At 42.5% G+C, this 19,838-nt stretch overlaps 1 protein-coding gene and 1 pseudogene across 2 annotated transcripts in view; both read right to left on the reverse strand.

The window, feature by feature from the left end:
- The window catches only part of DESI2 (desumoylating isopeptidase 2), a 41,804-nt gene extending 31,413 nt beyond the window's left edge, over positions 1–10,391 (reverse strand). The window contains exon 1 of the mRNA XM_082678075.1: positions 10,157–10,391. Coding sequence (XP_082534201.1) covers positions 10,157–10,198 — 42 coding nt within the window. The 5' untranslated portion in view covers positions 10,199–10,391. The remainder of the gene's footprint in view (positions 1–10,156) is intronic.
- Positions 10,392–15,682: 5,291 nt separating this feature from the next.
- On the reverse strand, positions 15,683–16,313 carry LOC309822920 (hepatoma-derived growth factor-related protein 3-like; annotated as a pseudogene). The gene has a single exon. The product of its transcript is annotated as a hepatoma-derived growth factor-related protein 3-like (transcript).
- Positions 16,314–19,838: the final 3,525 nt, after the last annotated feature.

Below are 19,838 nucleotides of genomic sequence, written 5' to 3' on the forward strand. Positions count from 1 at the left end.
CCTAGTTTGCTCTCCATTCAACAGCCTGCTTTTAATGCTTAAATCTGGGTAGCACTTTGTTCTGTGTACTAACACTCCTTTAGATAAACTGATGAAATTCCAAAACTTGAGTTATTAAGTGTTGCAACGGCTGAAAGTATACAAATGGAAGCTCATTTAGCTTCTACAATCCTGCAAATAACAACACTAGCGATAACAATAGCCAACACTTTCTAGTGCTTATCATGTGCCAGGTATCATCCTATGCATTTTACACAAATTGACTCATGATCCTTAAAAAAACCCTATGAGCTAGGTACAGTACTATTCCCATTTTATTTTATTTTTAAAATTTTTGGCCGTGCTGCCTGGCATGTGGGATCTTAGCTCCGTGACCAGGGATTGAACCAGCACCCCCTGCATTGGAAGCGTGGAGTCTTAACCACTGGACTGCCAGGGAAGTCCTATTCCCATTTTAGAAAGAAATAGAAGCACAGAGAAGTTAAGTAATTTTCCTAAAGTCACACAGCTAAAGCGCAGGAGGTAGAATACAAATCCATGCAGCCTGATGCCAGGCTAAACCACAAAGAACTGCATTTCACTACTTCCGATAACAGATTCCACACAGTAAGCGTGACCAAGGAGAAGGCAGAGAAGGCGTGACCAAGGAGAAGCCAGGTCTGTCTCAGCCCTGACTCTTTCTCACATCGATACTCTTGTTCTGAACCAGTGTGGATGCTTTGGGACTCTCACTTGCCACCTGACTGGCTAGGGAGGCCCGTCAAGACACCAGAGCAAAGCACGTCCCCGGAGGTGAGCAGCCAGCCACAGGGTTGAAACCCAAAGCCATTGCAGGTGTCCAGCAGCATGCTTCTCCATCCTGCAAGTAGCAGCAATGAACAAGAGGACACAGCGGAGGGAGAAACTGTTTTAGGACGACAAGTCCTAGGGGAACTTCAGGTAAGTCCACAAACCTTTTTAAAGTGATCACTATGTCCCAAGGTCTGGGAATAAAAAGAAGAGTAACACACTCTCTCTACCCTCAAGCTCACTGCAGAGTGAAGAATTTATAAACAGAGATAATAAGGACTGGAAAATATTACAGCATATTCATATGCTGACTGGAATGACAGTAGAGGGGGAAAAACTGAGAGAGAACAGAAGAAAAGCAAAGTCCTTGCATAGGAGAGCATGGGCTTCAGCACACAGTGGAAGGTTTGACCTCAGGCAGGGACACCGGCAATGCGTTCCCTTTCCATGTAATAGGAGGGAGGTGAACAGCGGTGGTGGAAGGATGAGAAAATTCTCTTCAATCGCTTTTTTTTTTTTTTTTTAATTTAAGTGAAATAAGCAGTGAAGCCATCAGCTGACAGTAAGGAATGTGGGGAGAGAGTATGAAATACTGTAGTTGCCTTGGAGAGTGGGAAAGTCAGTTGACCATAGAAATAAGGAAGCATTGCCAGACGGCACTTAGGGTCCTCTTGGGGTTTGTGGTCATGATTTTAAAGTGAGATTAGTCTGTATGGTTGTATATTTTTCTCTAGCTGCATTTGTCTGCTGAGGTGTAGAGGACATGGAGAGTTCAATTTAACAACATTTGCCAGACAAATATGACAGAGGGAATGATTAAAATGGTAGACTACAAAATCTAACTTAGACGGTAGGGGGAGAACAAGGGAGTGATTATTTTAAGGAATTGACTCACGTGATAGTGGGGGATGACAAGTGTGAAATTTGCAGGGCAGGAGAGCAGGCAGGAAAGGCAGGGAAGAGGTGATGTTACAGCTCGTCTGGCAGCAGAATTCTTTCTTCCTTACGGACCCGCAGTCTTTTCTCTTAAGATCTTCAACTGATTGGATGAGGCCCACCCACATTATGGAGGATAATCTGCTTTACTCAGTCTCCTGATTTAAATATTAATCACATCTAAAAAATATCTTCATAGCAACATCTAGACTGCTGTTTGACTGAAAACTGGGTACTCTGCCCTAGCCATGTTGACACCTAAAATTAACCATCAGAGGACCATTTACAGAAAAGGTTTAGGATGTAGGGGATTTTAAAAATCACTACTCATTCATGAGTTCCAAAGAGCACAGTGAAAGTTAGTTTAGGAATGGGTGTAAGATTAGGACAAATAAAAAGAGAAACACAGCACTTTCCAAGGATGAGGGCAGCTATATGGTGGTTAAGGGCACAGATTTTAGTGTCAGAGCTCTTGGTTCAAGACTGCTCTATCACTTATGGCATGATTCTGAGCACATTCTTCAACTAAGCCCCAGTTTCATCATTTTTAAAAAGGATATGAGGGAATGGCTTATTGCAATGGCTGGCATACAGAAAACATTCAAAAATGTTAGCTCTAATTTTTTTTAAAGGTTTATTTATTATTTATTTTTAATTTATTTATTTTTGGCCGCGTTGGGTCTTAGTTGCAGCACGTGGAATCTTCGTTGAGACATGCGGGATCTTTCACTGTGGCACACAAGGCTCTTTGTTGTGGTACGTGGGCTTCTCTCTAGTTGTGGCGTACATGTTTCTCTCTCGAGTTGTGGCGCGCAGGCTCCAGGGCACATGGGCTCTGTAGTTGTGGCACCTGGGTTCCAGAGCGCGTGGGCTGTGTAGTTTGCGGCACGCAGGCTCCAGTTGAGGCGTGCAGGCTCTAGCTGAGGTGTGCGAGCTCAGGCTTAGCTGTCCCGCGGCATGTGGGATCTTAGTTCCCCGACCAGGGATCAAACCCCTGTGCCCCGCATTGTAACGCGGGATCTTTACCACTGGACCACCAGGGAAGTCCCGTTAGCTCTTATTATTACGGGAAAAGACTCAATATTGTAAATCTATCAATTCTCCCCAAAATTATTCATAAATTTAATGTCATTACACTTAAATTTTCAATGACATTTTTTACAAATTGATTTTAAATTTTATTTGAAAAACAAATGTGTGGGAAAAATAAAGAGAATTCTGAAAGAGAATATGAGAAACTTATCACCAGTTATCAAAACACAGTAGAATACTGCAATTAAACATCTGTAATGGTGCAGGAAGTGGTAACTAAATAAATGAACAGTATAGAAAGTCAAATAGATTTATATATCCATGATAATTTAAGACAGGATAAACGTGGCACATACCTCCAATTAACATGGGGAACCATGGATCATTCAATAATTAGTACTGGTTTTCCACTTGGGAACAAACATGTAGATTATTTCTATAATTTTAGGCTAGGGGAAGCCTTTCTAGGGATGACATGAGACTGAAATGTCATAAAACAAAAAAAATCTTGTGGGCTACTGGGTATACAGCTAAAAGAACTGAAAGCAAAGATTTGAACAGATTTATTTGTAGACCCATGTTCACAGCAGCATTATTTACAATAGCCAAAAGGTGGAAGCAAACAAGTGTCCATCAACAGATAAACAAATAAACAAAATGTGGAATATTATTCACCTTTAAGAAGGAAGGGAATTCTGACACATGCTACAACAGGGATGAAACTTGAGGACACTATGCAAACAAAAATAGGTCAGTTACAGAAAGACAAATAATGTATGATTCCACTTATATGAGGCATCTAGTCAAATTCACAGAGAAAGAAAGTAGAATGGGAATAACCAGGGACTGAGGGGAAGGGGAAGTGGGAAATTGTTTCATGGGTATAGTTTCACTTTTGCAAGATGAAAAAGTTCTGGAGATTGGTTGCACAACAATGTGTTATACACGGAACTACACAGGTAAAAATAGTTAAGACAGTAAATTTTATGTGTATTTTAACAAAGTCAAAAAAAAAGGACAAAAAAGTATGCAATTTTTTCAGAGCCTTACAAAGTACTTCTAAAAAAGAAAATGAGTAACAGCCATGAAAACTTTGGAATGATAAGAAAGGGAAACTGGCCCAGCCATATACTAAATATATTGTGAGATTATAATAATTAAAATACTGTAGTAATGAGACTAGAATCAATCCTGTATGGGCAAGAATTTAGTATTATGATAAGGATGACATCACAATTTAGTGAGGAGAGACTTTTATTTCAAATAATGTGGGGTTAATTAGTTAAGTTTTTTTTTTGAGTTATTGTTTTGGGGGTAGGGGACTATCACAGTCATACACCAAAATACATTCCAAATAAATTGAAACAAAATTATTGACATGTATCTCGTTTCCCTTTATTATTGTTCTGCCTTTCTCATAGTTTAAGATTATTTTGGCAGTCTTCTCTTTATATTCTAGTAACCAGCTGGGTGATACTTGAACAATAATGGTGCTTTGGAATTTAAATATTCTTATAGAAAATCTGACAGTCAACAAATGGAAAGTGTAAGTATAACCTGTCTTAAGAAAAATCCATTTAACAAAAGATTTCACCTAAAATAGTAGGCTCTCCTTAGTATTTAAAGTACTTAATTTATAAGTTTCACTGAATTCTATACTGTTAACTTTATCCATCAACACGTGACCTCGAGATTGATATACACTATACCACTGCAGTTTGAAGGGTCTGTAGTCATCAGCATGCTTGGATCCTTAACATCGGAGTATTTGCCAATCATAAAAGATTCCCATACTTTACTTTCTGAATACAGGTGACGGTTGAACAACACGGGACCACTTAATACGTGGATTTTTTTCAATAACATACAGTCAGCCCTCCGTATCCACAGGTTCCACACCTGCGCATGTGGAGGGTCAACCACAGGATTTGAGCATCTGCAGATTTTGGCATCTAGGGTGGATCCTGGAACCAATTCCCCCATGGATACTGAGGGATGACTGTACCTCAAATTTTCCATTTTAAATTACTAGGTTAACATTTATTCCATGCCAAGTCAAGGGACTGCTAAAAGGGAACACTGAACATTTTGGGGTTTACAAAATACCTTTCACAGATGGTGTGGTAAGCAGAATGACTCCTTAAGATGTCCAGATCCTGCTCTCCAGAACCCGTGAATATGCTATATTACATGACAAAGGGACTTTGCAGATGTAAGGATACAGACTTTAAGATAGATACTACCCTGGACTATCCTTGTGGGTCTCATCTAATTATAAGAGCCCTTAAAAGCAGAGAACTTTTACTGGATGGAGGTAGGAAACATGTGGGAGAAAGGGAGGCCAGAGATATGTGAAGTGTGAGAAGGAATCAATGCATTATTGCTGGTTTGAGGATGAAGGATGCAAGAGGCTTTAAGCATCTGAGAGAGGCTCGGCTGACAAAACAAGGAATGGGACCTCAGCCCTACAACTGCAAGCAACTGAATTCTGGGAACAATCTAACGGGCTTAGCAGCAGATGTGTCCCCCACAGCCTAGGCCAGCTGACACCTTGCTTTCAAGCCTTGTGAGATCTGGAGCAAAGGAACCAGCCTAGTCCACCTGAATGCATGACCTACAGAAGTGTGAGAGAATAAATCTGCATTACTTTAAACCACTAAGTTTTGGGCAATTTGTTATTGCAGGAATATAAAACAAATATATAGAGGGACTGGATTCTTTTATACACTAAACCAAAAAAAAAAAAAAAGAAAGAAAGAAAAGAAAAAAGGAGATACTGTCAGAGATAACACAGGAGGGCTGATTTATGACTGCCCTTTTTCTTTTTTTTTAGCTAGACTCGCGGGTCACTGTTTCTATATCAAGTGGTAGGAAAGTCACTGGCCCAAGAAGCATACTTGGTACAAGAAAGTTAAGACTAGTTCCTATTAACTAGTTAAATCTTATTAAAATTCAGGAACTGACAATGTTTTTGAAGGGATTATCTTCCAAGGAGTGACTAAAATCCAAGTTCAAAGAATAAACAGATTAAGAACATTTCTTCAGTCTAGTTACACAGTGTTAAAAACAAAACAAAACAGAACAAAAAAACAATGTCAAAGAAGAATAATTGATGTTATTTTGCTATCTTACTTCCCTTCTTGGTCCAATAAAGCTAAAATCCTGCAATAAACTAAGTAAAAGTACAAGGAAAAAAACCCAGAAATAGGCATTTGACACAGGGAGAAGAGGGAACAGATGACCTTTTCAGGCCATTCAAGTACTAGCACCATTCCTAACAAAACTGCCTAGTTAAAATCCCATTCATCTGGTAAAGATTTACTTACAGAACACATTCTAGCGACAGGCCCTGTTCTAAACACTGGTGATAGTATGATGCTATCAAGGAACTTACAGTTTAGTGGGATGCACAGAATTATAATACATGCAGTGATTGAGACATGTAGAAATTACAACTAGGGCACAGAAGTTAAGCCAAGTCTGATGAATAAAGGCTAAGCTACAGCTAGGAGCAGGGGGTCATACTGATCAACGCTGGAATAGGACATTCCACACAGAAGGATCAGCATGTGTGAAAGAACCTGGGTACAGTATAGCTTACTCGGATAACTTAAAAATTTCATTGTGTGAGCATAAAGAGTATATGTTGGGGGGAGGGGAGATAGTGGGGGATTGGTAGGAAATGGGCCTTTAACAAGAAATGTGGGGGACTGGGGGGGTTCGGTAGAGTAACGGGGAAGGGTCTGAAGTCAGGAAAGGAGAAAAGGGAAAAAGAAGTTTGTTCCTGGACATGTTGTTTTAATAATATTATGGAATCACTTAGGTGAAAAGTATATTTAAATGAGTCTGAAACTCTTTCAGAAAGTCTGAATTAGATCTACAGATGTACAGATCTACAGATGTACGGGAAGTCAGACCATGTCACACCTGCATGGCCTCACACTCTCTAGAAGTGTAATGCAGACAGGAGGATCAAAAGAATGGAGTCCAGACAAAAACTTCCTCATTTGAAGAGTCCTAGAAAGTGTTTCTTTTCTGTTAAGACTCTGAAGATGTACAGGTACTGTTTAACAATAGGAAGAAAATTGTTTACGGAATGAATCTACAAACGTCATCATATTACTGCATATTCTTACTTTATAAAAATTCCTTAGTAGCACAAAATCTGGATCTATGACACATGAAGACTTTGTGCTAAAGTGACTATACCAGAGACTGGCCCAGCAAGGGAAACTAATCTGAATCACCTGCTTTACTATGTATGCCAGTAAGTTAGCAATATGTGAATAACCTCATTCCCAAGACTTGGAAAATAACTCCAGGACATGTTTTATTGGTGGTAGATTACCCCAAAGTACAGAGAGGAACATAATCACTGAGAAGGCAGCAAGCAATAATTAAGCAGCACTGTGTAAGATTAAGTAACCTTTTGAGGATTATACTGTTTCTTCATGAGAAGAAAGTTAATTCAGATGACCCTGATACAATTATTTTCATGTATGTGGCAGAGTTATGGGAGAAAAGAAATGATGAACAGCTCCCAATCTACTGAACAGGAAAATTATAGTCACCTAGAGCAAGTAACAGTCTCACAGAGAAAGAGGTACAAGGATACACCGCAAGAGGTCCCTATAAACAGTGATTATTAAGTGCAAATCAAAGGCTGATTTTCATGTTTACCAAGTCTGGACTAGATAGATACTTGATGTATTAGGCCTGTACAGACAGACCACAGTAATCCTCATCAAAGTCATTTATGATGAATAGGAAGTACTACCAAAGATAAAAGGAATTTGCCCTTGACATCAAGCAAAAATGTTTCAAAAACCAAAACTGGCTTGAGAAAAATGAGAGTGTAATAGATACAAATTTGTACCTCAACCCACTGGTCTTAATTCTAAAACGTAACTCTGATCACATTGCTCCTCCCCACAAAAACTTTAAATGGTTCCCCCTGGCTCGCAGCCCAGCCCCTCAGCCCCAAATAATAAAAATTCTAATCAAACTGAAAGTTTTGTCTCCTTTCATGCATCCTACACTCTCGCTATACTGGATTTCCCAAATCCAACCTATGCCTTCCTACTCCTGCCAGTGTTCATGCTGAATGTTCCCTGCCTGCGGAAATCCTACCAATCCTTCAGGTTTTGCCCCCTTTATCTTTCAGCATTCCCTGATCCTACAAGCACACTCAGTCTTCTCCTTTACATCTTGTTCTCCTCTTATCAAAAGCATGGTATTCTGTTTTGAATTGTTACTACTGTTACTACTGTATTGTTAACTCCCCTATGACTTTCTAAATTCCTTAAAGAAAAAAAGGGTAATTAATTTTTGTGACTTTTACAGGGTCCTAACTAAATAACTGTAGGTTGCTGAGTTAGTGAGACAAAACACTCACAGACCAAAAGCCCTTAAAAGAACATATAAAAGGAAGTTTATTAGAAGTCATATAATTCAGCTAGTTTCCATTCTGATAATAAACATTCACATGCTCCTTCTCCTCCTGTTGACACAGGAATTATTCAGTAGAGAAAATAATGAAACAGACTGTGGTCTAGAAATTCTAGATCCTATTCATAGTTACCTGGGAAGGTTTAACCTACCCTATTCTCTGCTTCCTTTGTAACTACCTACTTTACAAAAGTGATGTGAAGAATAAGATCTTTGTCATCCAGTTAATATTTTTAAAATCTTTCAGAACACTCCTCCCTTTAAAATATACTGGTTTTAATATCATCTCTAGCTTTTCCTACATTTACCACATGGCAATGATTTTTGTGATTCACAGAATACCTAAAGTGTAAAAAAGGCCATTAAAAGCCAAAGAATGTACTTTCAGTTTTATTAAAAAAGCAAAACACTCTCTTCCTCTACTTTCACAGACTTCTTTTAGGCTATGAAACCGTGGTCCTCTGGCCATTGCATAATCCTAATTTCTAACGGGGTTTAATAATCTAGAAGAAAAGGGATATTGTGCTCTCAAGAGCAGAATATATCCCGAGGGACAGATGGTTTGTAACAATCTTCACGAATAAACAAGAAACCAAATTCAGATCACTGGGGGCGTGGTAGGGAGGAGGGTAAACAGAAACAATAAAAGAGCAATAAAAATTCTTGGAAAATAAAGGCATCCACAGCTATCCACAAAACGTTTTACTCTAGAGAATTATTTACTCTAGAGAATTATTACTCTAGAGAATTACAGTCTTCTCTGTAACTTTTTCTATCATGTGCCACTTTTCTCTGTATGTTAACCCATCTCCTTTCACCTCCCAAGTTTATATGTGAACTCAACAGAGATCTGATCTCAAATCTCAAGCAGTTCTTATGGCCTTCTCACATAATTCCCAGATTGTGGCATGGGAATCCCTTTCTACCCAAGATGTTACACTGTAAATTTAAAAACTTAAAAACAATACAAGAGAGCAAAAATGTTAGATCTGTGAATGAGAACCGAGACTCCTGACCTCCAGTATTTTTGCTCTTCTGCATCTTTAAGACAACAAAAATAATGTTGGGGACTTTTTCATTTGTCAATCCACTTAACAAGAAATTTTAAACATCGCAGGTAGAAGGGAATCCCTTATAAAACAAAAACTTATCAACCGAAAGCAAACAAACCCAAACACGCATCTAACTGCAACAATAACTGTGTACTGGGTATTTCAATGGCAATTATAACGCAAACCAATCCTTGGACTCAATTCTGTGTGCTCACAGTACTCCAAAGTTAGATGACAACAAACAAGTTCTTCGAGTCCCTTTCTTGTGGTCACGTCACATACCTGTTGCATCACCTGGAAAGTGGTCTCCAAAATCCAGGAAAGGAGCACCACCATGATCCCTAAATAATTCTGCTGGGCTATTTTCTGGATAAATTTTAGCCTCATTCATTTTAATGAGGTTGCCTTGGAGGCAAGGGTGTCTTGGCTCCTGTTCACCTTTAAAGAGACTCTAACACAGGCATCACAAGCGGTGACTTTGTGGACTTACAAGAGCTTGGGAGTTTCTGAAGTCTTGGGCTGGTCTGGCAGAGTAGGCAGTCGGCGTGTGAGAAGCGGGGCTGCCCCGGAGTCCGTGTGGAGTGGGAAGTCCGGCCCGCGACCCAAGCTTCGCGGAAGGGACAAGAGGTTCGGGCCCAGCCCAGGGTCCGGGCCAAATCGGGGCACGCGAGAGGTTCAAGACGAACCGAGTCTTGGCCAAAGCCCCGGGGCAGACTGGGCAACGCTAACAAGCGCGTCGACGTTTACAAGGATTAAAAAATAATACTCCCCTCCCCCCACACCAGAGAACCAAGCGGGAGACAGCGACGCGAGGCAGGAAGCGCGTGGGGCCGGGTCCGAGCCGACCGGCGAGAGGATGCGGGCCTGGGCCGGGCTCCCGCCGCTGGCGCCGTACTCACCATGTCGTACACGTTGAGCACCACTAACTGGTTAGCCCCCATCCTCCTCCCGGCGGCCGCCGCCTCGCCCTCCAGCTGCTTCGTCTCCGCGGGGCCGAGGCCGCTCTCACTGCCCCCCGGACGCCTCAGGGGGCCGGAGCCGGGCACTAAGCGCACAGCGCGGCCCGCGGCAGCCGGGGCGGGAACATCGGGAAGCGACTCGTTCCCGGGCGCCGCCAACTACACCCTCTGCGCCGACCGGGCCGGACCGCAGGCGGCCCGCTCCGGCTCAGGCGCCTCCCCCGGCAGCAGACACGTGGGGGAAGGCGGGGCCCAAGCGAGGGGCGGGCGCCAGGCCCCCGGGGGCGGGGCCGGCCGGCCGGCGCCTGGGCTGAGCCCGCCTGCGCTCTAGCCTCCACTGCCGCACTCGGACCTAAGATGGCGCAGGCTCGGTGCCTCTCGGCCCGGGAGGAGCGGGTTCCCAGAAAGACTACAGTTCCCAGCATGCAATGAGGAAGCGCAGAGGCGGAGTCTCAACTGCGGTCCTTCCTCGCGGCGGGTTGCCAGCCGTCGACTACAGTTCCCAGCATGCTGCGGGGGCCCGGTGCGTCGAGCCAGGCCTCCCCGGGAGACTACAGCTCCCAGCATGCAGTGCTTGCGGTCAGCGCCCCAGCACTTGTAGTCCGCTCTTGCGGCTGGTGAGGTCTTCTAACTCTTCTACCTTACCTCTCCGCTGCTGCTGCGGTTAGTTTCTGTCACGTTTAACTCGATGAAGCCTTCGGAATGTGGCAGAAGACCATATTGATGACGCCGTTTTCCAAATCTCTCCTCATTATTATTATTATTTATTTTTGCAAGGGGAAGGGTAGGGAAATAGGGGAAGGCGGGTTACTGGTGGGGGAACCGGTGTAATATGCATCCAGTTAATCCTCAGTGTGGAATTTTACATTTACGAAAGTATCCTGCTGAGATGGGAAGAGAGTACAGTACTCATAGATTAGCACAACCGTGGGAAGCAGTATGTGCTTTTGTATTCGTTCAAAAATTATTTATGTGCCTGCCCTTTGCCAGGCCGTGATGTAGGCCCTGGGGAATATAGAAATGAACAGGAGGGAGAACAAACAAAATATCGGTGATATGTGCTTTGTAGAGAGTTAAAATAGGATGAAGTGATTGAGAGTAAGCTTAGATTGGCTGCAGTGCGAAGGTCTAGGTGTAAGCTCAGATCCGAATGACGAAAAGCCAGCCCTGCAAAGTTAATTGATTCAACCAGTTAAGAAGCTATTCCACAAGTGCACGCCAAAAGGTGGCTTGGATATTGGGGGTAGTGGGTAACACTGAATAAATTAATTTGGACTATTTTGGAAGTAGACTCTACAGCAGGGGTTTCGCCCGCCCCGCCCCCCCAACACACACACAGCAGGAGGTGAGCAGCAAGCGAGGGAAGCTTCATCTGCTGCTCTCCATCGCTGGCATCTGCTGCTCTCCATCGCTGGCATCTGCCGCTCTCCATCGCTGGCATTACCGCCTCAACCATTTCCCCCCGACCCCCTTGAAAAATTATCTTCCACGAAACTGGTCCCTGGTGCCAGAAAGGTTGGGAACTGCTGCTCTACAGGACTTGCTAATGAATTGGATATTGAGTTTGTTAGGGAGAGAACACTCAAGGCTAATTTCTAGATTTTTGACTTCAGAAATTGGGTGGATGGTGGTGCCATTCATAAGATGTGAAAATTGTGAAGAACAGGTTGGGAAGAGGGAAATCAAGAGTTTTGGTTTGGTCTTGTTAAGTTGCAGATACCATTGAGACATCCATGATGTCAAGTAGGCATTTGGAAAAAGTGGAGACATGGCCATGATAAATGGACTCTAAAGCCTTAGGACTTACTGGATGACAGGAAAATGTGTAGCTTAGAAAAGGTAAAGGGGTCAAAGACAAAGATCTAGCCCCCATCATGTAGAGGAGGAAGAGGAATCACAGAGGCAGGAGGAGTACATGGTAGCACAGAAGCTGTTAAGTATTAGATTCAGCAGTATGGAGGTCACTGGTAGCATTGACATGAACAGTGTCAGGGGAGGAGTGGGATCCAGAGAGACCAGAAGTCCAAAATGAGTCTCCCTGGACTAAAATCAAGGACTATGTTCTTTCTGGAGGCTCCAGGGGAGAATCTGCTTCCTTGCCTTTCTTATTCATCTCCTAGAGGTTGCTCTCATTCCTTGACTCATGGCTACATCACCCTGACCTGTTTCCATCATATCTTCTCTGACTCTCCTGCCTCCTCCTTTCACTTACAAGGACCCTTGTGGTTACTTTAGGCCCACCTGGATAATCAAGGATAATGTCATCTCAAGATCCTTAACCTAATCACATCGGCAAAGTCTTTTTATCCTATGTAGAGTAATATATTTGCATGGTCTGGGGAACTGGAATGTGGACATCTTTGGGGAGCTATTAGCCTGCCCACCATACAGGATGTCCCAAGGTCACTTCAAATTAACCAGTTACAAAATTGAATTCAGGGCTTCCCTGGTGGCGCAGTGGTTGAGAGTCCGCCTGCCGACGCAGAGGACACGGGTTCGTGCCCCGGTCCGGGAAGATCCCACATGCCGCGGAGCGGCTGGGCGCGTGAGCCATGGCCGCTGAGCCTGCACGTCCGGAGCCTGTGCTCCACAACGGGAGCGGCCACAACAGTGAGAGGACCGCGTACGGAAAAAAAAAAAAAAAATTGAATTCACTGATGATGAATCGAGTTGTGTTGCTCATGTAATTTAGGTACTGATCCGCCAGTAACTGAAATTATCTATCATTCATTCATTCATTCACTGTGCAAGTATTAAAGTCCTCATGAAGCTTACTAACCAGTGGAAGACAGAAAAAAAGTATGTATTCATTAATTTTTAATTTAAACTGAAGGGCACAAGCAGTAGTAGAGCATAATAGGAGACTTATTTGGGGTGGTTGTCAGGAGACAGTAATATTAACAAAGAAAATGTAATTAAATAGTTGTAAATGGGGTACTGGAGGCTGAAAAAGACAAAAAAAAGGAACACTAAGGTATCAGAGAGGTGGGAAGCACCAGAAGCAGCTATCACCCCTAGGCCTGGAAGCACAAAGAGGCTGGGATTTAAACAGTTTTAAAGCTTGGAGGAGAGTCCCGTGGAGGTGGAATCCAGAGCTCTGAAGGGGGAAGTTTGGCAGGCTGGTGCTGCTGGTGCCTCTGAGTGGCACGGTGACATGGGTCCTGGAAAGTTTTAAAAACTTCAAGCTGGAAATCAACCACTGCTCCTGAAATCTGCTGCCACTGCTGGGATGAAGAAGCATGACTAAGCTCACGCTGACAGGAAAGGTGGGAAACAGGAAGTACTTTTCTTCCTCCAGTACCTGGTACTAGAGAAAGCTACCAGGGAGCTAGGTCTGGAGCAGAAATGTGGTTTGCAGAGTCCTGGCCTCAGCAAGGAAAGGCAGATTTGAAACTAGAAAGTTAGATTTGAAACTGAGAGATAGTAGCCTCATTACAACCTACCACAAACAATTTCTTAGGCCACCTGAAGGATTTGAAGCATTATAAAGGAAAATACATTTTAAAGCTTATTGCTGCCTGAACTGTGTTGTAGAGATGAACTGAGTCCAAGCGTGTTTTTTCAATTACTTGAAGTATAACTGACAATATTATATTAGTTTCAGGTGTACAACACAGTGATTCGATATTTTTATAAATTACAAAATGATCACCACAATAAGTCTAGTTACCATCTCTCACCATAAAAAATGATTCCAATATTATTGGCTATATTCCCTATGTTGTACATTACACCCCTGTAACTCATTTATTTTATAGCTGGAAGTTTGTACCTCTTAATCTCCTTCATCTATTTTGTCCTTCCCCCAACCCCCTCCCCTTTGACAACCACCCATTTATTCCCTGTCCCTATGAATCTGTTTTTTGTTTTATTTGTTCATTTGTTTGTTTTCACATGTTAGTGAAAACAAACAGTATTTGTCTTTCTCTGTCTGACTTATTTCACTAAGCATAATACCTTCCAGGTCTATCCATGTTTCACAAATGCCAAGATTTGTATATATATTTTAGTTTTCATTCTCTATTTCATTAGAAAAAACAAAGCCACTTTGAATCCTTCTTACAAAGAGGTGTACATACATTTTAGAATACAAAAGATGAAATAAACTTTAAAATCTAAATAAATAGAAACAATAATGCTACGCTATTTATTTTATTTTTATTTTTTTAGTTTTGTCTCTGTTAAAAAAAGTTGGGTTTTCTTCCTGTTGGATGTTTGTTTCTCTAACTTTTAAAAAACTAAAGTATATATATTTTTTCTATTGTCAACTTGCTGTTAACAATTTTTGCTTTAAGATATGAATTACATTAATACCTCACATTACATATATGAAGCCAAATTACACTAACTTAGTTGTTTACAACCTCAAATCTTACTCCCAGTACACATTCCAATAAATTTATTCTGTAAAAACAATACTTTTTTTGGTTTTGATTTTTTTTACAGTAAAGTTTTCAACTACAAACCTTGAATACGTGAAAGATGTTCCAAGGACAAGCATAACAGGATTGATAAAACCCAAACTGACTAAATGTGTTCTCACAATACGAGCTGGCATAAAAATAAACAAAATTTTCTATTATCACAATTGCAACAATAAAGTACAGATAATAATGGTTTGTGAATATTAGCTATTCTAATTCTAGTTCCAAAAGAAAACAACAGATCATTTTAAAAGTCTGTATTTAAAAGGCAATGCTTTGTCTTACTTCCCATAGGGCTACTGCTGATTCCAGCTTTAAAATGTAAAGTATCCAGCTTGAGTCACTAGCTCAAATTGTATTGAGACTGGGAAAAAATAAACCATTGCCTTCGTTTTGGAGTAACACAAAAGACTCACTAACTTCACATACAGAAACTGAGTTTGTGTACATTAACAACATGAGTTTTGAAAAGTATAAGCTGTCAACTAGCTATTTCTAATATGGAATAGATACTTTACAATATGATTAAACTTTACACATGGCCTCAAAACTGAAGAACAATTTTAAGTTCATCTTCAATATGCCAACATTATGTATCTAGGAATTGGTTCCTGGGTTCTGTCACAGAGAGGAAATCCCTTAAGCATTATGTTGAGTGGTCATTTTAAAAAATGCTAACTTATATTTAACTGAGTGTTTGGTGATGGTGGAGTAAATGCAGGAGAGTGATGAACATTAACTGCCTTTATAAAGAAGCCTAGACTTGTATAAACTTGTGCAAAAAGCTGGATAATCCTTAGTGGTTAAGGGCAACTTCATGCAACCAAATAACATGAAATTAAATCAATAACCTTAAAAAAGGCTAAAATGTCTTTTTTCCCCCAAACACAGCAGAGAGGAATGTGAATAATGTACATACAAACTGGGGTTCTGTCAGTGACAACAAGGACTATGTGTTGGTTATATCAAATCCAAGAATATTAGACAACCAAACGTATAACCTTCGTGTGGTTTTCTTAATATGCAGAATTCAATACGGTAGTTAGGTCCCTTCACTGGTTTTCTTGCAAGTCTGAAGTTGTGTTTCTTGTGTCATTGCCAGCATCTCCACCCTCAGAGCTGCTTTTATTTTCTTCTTCTTTGCAGTCCTTGTCATCTTCATCTCCTGGAGATTTCCGGTACTGTTTAGAGGATTTCTTTTAAGTGTATGACTTCCGTTTCGAGCCTGCTTTTTCATTCTTTCTTTTGCCTTTTCCATTTTCTTCCACTCTCTCACGTTCTTCCTCACTGCTTGCCTCTGCAGTATTCCCGCCTTCTCCCTCGGTTTCTGAAGAGCTCTGTTGCTGAATGGCCTGGTACCCAGTAAACTTTACTCCTGGGTTATTTTCTATCTCCCACAATCCTTCATTAAATCCTTTCCGTTTGTTTGACTTCCCAAACTTGTCTTTGTATTCCTTATAAGGGAAACGGTCTTTGGGACCTAGAAATGCAGTTTCAAATATTTTTGGCAAATACTTTGCCAAAAAAGTAGATAGATAGGATACTTATTTGCTGGAGGCGTCACAGCTCCCTCCGGGAGCTCCTCAATCCGCGCCGGCCACTGCTGGTAGCCCTATAACCTTGGCGAAGACCTGGTCGCCTGCCTTGTACTCGCGGGGACGCGGACGCGCCATCTCGGCCGCTCCGCTTCCTGGTCGTCCTTGGGCGCCGCGAAGACGCCGGGAGGCCGGCCCCCCGCGGGCCAACGGACGGCGCCGCGCTCCTCGCGGGCCGGGCGGGTGGGCGGGAGGACTAGGGGCCGCTCGGACCAGGGGAAGCGGTGAGGCGGCGGCTGGGGCGAGGGGTGGGCGGGGGTCGCAGCAGGCCCCGCGCCTCACCACCCTGCAGCGGGGGAGGGGAGTCCCCGGCCGCTCGGCCGCCGCCGCCGCCGCCGCCGCCGCCGCCGCCGCCGGCCTCTTTCCCCCAGAGCTAAACTATAGTTGATTTACAATATTGTGTTAGTTCAGGTGTACAGCAAAGTGACTCAGTTATAGTTTTTGCTAGATTATATTCCGTTACAGGTTATTACATGATATTGAATATAATTCCCTGTGCTATATAGTAAATCCTTGTTGCTTACCTATTGATATTTTACGTATACAGTAGTATCTGTTAATCCCATACTACTAAGTTGTCCCTCCCTCCCTCTCCCCTTTGGTAACCATAAGTCTGTTTTCCTACTTCTAGTTATGGCCTTTTCTTTGCCATTTAAAGAAGTCCCTTTAACATTTCTTGTAAGGCCAGTTTAGTGGTGATGAACACCTTTAGCTTTTACTTTTCTGGAAAACTCTTTATCTCTCCTTCAATTCTGAATGATAACCTTTGTAGGATAGAGTATCCTTATAGGTTATAAGTTTTTTCCTTTCAGCATTTTTAATACATTGTGCTACTCCCTTCTAAACTGCAAAGTTACTGCTGAAAAATCAACTGATAGTCTTCTGGTGTTTCCCTTGTATGTAACTAGTTGTTTTTCTCTTGCTGCTTTTAAGATTCTCTCTTTAACTTTTGACATCTTAATTATAATGTGTCTGGGGGTGGCCTCTTTGGTTCATTTTGTTTGGGACTCTCTGTTCTTCCTGGACTTGGATGTCTGATTCCTTCACCCGTTTAGGGAAATTTTCAGCTATTATTTCTTCAACTAGGTTTTCTGTCCCTTACTCTCTCTTCTCCTGTGTTCTCTATAATATGAATGTTAGCACACTTGATGTTGTGCCAGAAGTCTCTTAAACTATTCTCAGTTTTTTGGTTTCTTTTTCTTTTTGCTGTTTCAGTTGGGTAATTTCCGCTAGCCTGTCTTCCAGACTGCTGATCTGTTCTTCTGCATCCTCTAATCTGCTACTGATTCCTTCTAGTGTATTTTTTATTTCAGTTATTTTTTCTTCAGTTCTGATTTGTTCTTTTTTATATTTTCTATCTATGTTGAAGTTCTCACTGAATTCATCCATTCTTCTCCCAAGTTCAGTGAGCATCTTTATAACTATTACTTTAAACTCTTTATCTGGTAAATTGCTTATCTCTTTTTTGTTTAGTTCTTTTTGGAGGTTTTTGTCTTGTTCTTTCATCTGGAAGATATTTCTTTGTCTCATTCTGTGTTTGCTTCTATGTATTGGGTATATCAGTTATGTCCCAGTTTCAAGCCTGGGAGCAGTCTTGAAAGATGGCCTTATGTAGAAGGCCTATGTGGCCAGTGCCACACCTGTGGTCACCAGAGCCAGGTGCTCCAGAGACATCCCCTGTGTGGGCTGCACGCATCCACATGTTGTGGTTGGGCTGTGATTGCTTCGGGCACAGTGGTGGGCAGGGCTGGCTCCCGCGACTGGGAGCCACTTTGGAGGGGTGCTGGTGTAGGCTGAAATTGCATGCTGGGTGGAGTGGGGCAGGAGCTGCTCTGGAGGGGCTGGCTGGGGCGGGTCCTCAGGGGTGGGGCACATGGTGTTAGCTAGGTTGACTGAGAGTGACAGAAATGGTGCCTGTCAGCTAAATGGAAGAATTAAAAAAAAAAAAAGAAAGTTCTACCAGATCCCTGCCCCTCTGGCACACATCCTAAAATTAGTCAATGAATCTTCTTCTTGTATGACCCAGGTGCTTTTCAAGCTGCTGCCTCTAGGCTGGGACTTGGAGCCAACAAGTTTGAGAGCGAACCCTTCAGGAGTGGAGCCTCAGTTTCCCACAGCCCTCCAGGTCTCCCAGATGTAAACCCCACTGCTTTTCAAAGCCAGACATTATGGGGGCTCATCTTCCTGATGCAGGTCCCCTGGGCTGGGACCTATTGTTCCTCAGGGGGACCTCCGCAGTTGTGATATCCCTCCCTCTTGTGGGTGTGGGGTTGTGGGTTTTGACTAGACCTCTCTACCCCTCCTGCTTGTCTTGATATGGCCTTCTCTTTATATTCTTCATCTGTAGAAAGTCTGTTTAGTCTTCAGGTCATTCTCAGAGATAAGTGTTCTATATCTAGCGGCAGTTTTGGTGTGTAGGGAGGAGGTGAGCTCAGGATCTTCCTACTCTGCCATCTTGATCTGGAACAGCTGTTTCATTCTTAACTGGTACAATGTGACCTGGGGCCCACAACAGCATTGCTTCCGTGATTCGACCAGAAATGAGGTTGGTTTGCTATTTCGGTTATCTGTATGAGGATATACCCTTGGGAATTTCATAGGATGGGCAGATAATTTAATATTGTTGTCCATGTGAATGTGAACTGTTTCTGATATTCTTTTCTTGTGGGATGGAAAAGGATGCATTTTCCAAGTCAGTAGTTGCATACCATGTACCTGAGCCCTGATTAACCTGCCCTAGCACTGATTCCACCCCTGGCATACTGGATGCAATTGGCACTACTACTTGATTAAATCTGCAGTATTCTACTGTCATTCCCTAGGATTCATCCATTTTCTGCATGGGCCAGACTGGTTATTAAATGAAGATCTGACAGAGACCACCAACCCTGCATCTTTTAGGTCCTTAATTGTGGCACTAATCTGTGCTATTCCTTGGAAAATGATAATGATTTTCTAACTTTCTCAGGGGTGTGTGTGGGGACAGTTTCAGAGGTTTCATTTGTCCTTTCCCCACTATTATTGATCCTACTCCACAAACTGGGGGCTCCGTGTGGGCTTCATTCCAACTGCCAAGTATATCAATTTCAATTATGCACTCGGGGACTGAGGTAAAGACCCCCCACATGGCCAAAGCCACTTTGGCCCTCATAGGTCCCTACTCTAAAGGGGGGGCTTGATGACACTTTGGGTCTCTAGGTATCAATGTTAACTCAGACCTGCATCAAATAGTCCTCAAAACATCTGATTATTCCCCGTTCCTCAGTGTAGTCACCTGAGTAAATGACCATAGGTCTGAGGGGGAATTGTCACGGTATAGACTTGTCACACTGTTGCAGGGTCCTTCTTCCTAGGGACCTGGCCACCTCTTCAGGTAACAGATTCTGGATCTGAAAATCTACTCAGGTCTGGGGACTAGAGCAAAGGATTGTGACTTTTTATAGGGACAACTGCCCTCAACCTCCTCCTCCATTCTTTTTTTTCTTAGATATTATCATCCAACAGCCTTGTTGACTGCTTGATAATTTTGCCACTAACACCACTATGTTCTATCTTCACAACTCCCTGTAGGTCAAGCCCCCATAGCTGCACCTTTCCTGTCAT

Source organism: Grampus griseus, assembly GCF_964374135.1.
Source record: "Grampus griseus genome assembly, chromosome: 1".
Classification (NCBI taxonomy): domain Eukaryota; kingdom Metazoa; phylum Chordata; class Mammalia; order Artiodactyla; family Delphinidae; genus Grampus; species Grampus griseus.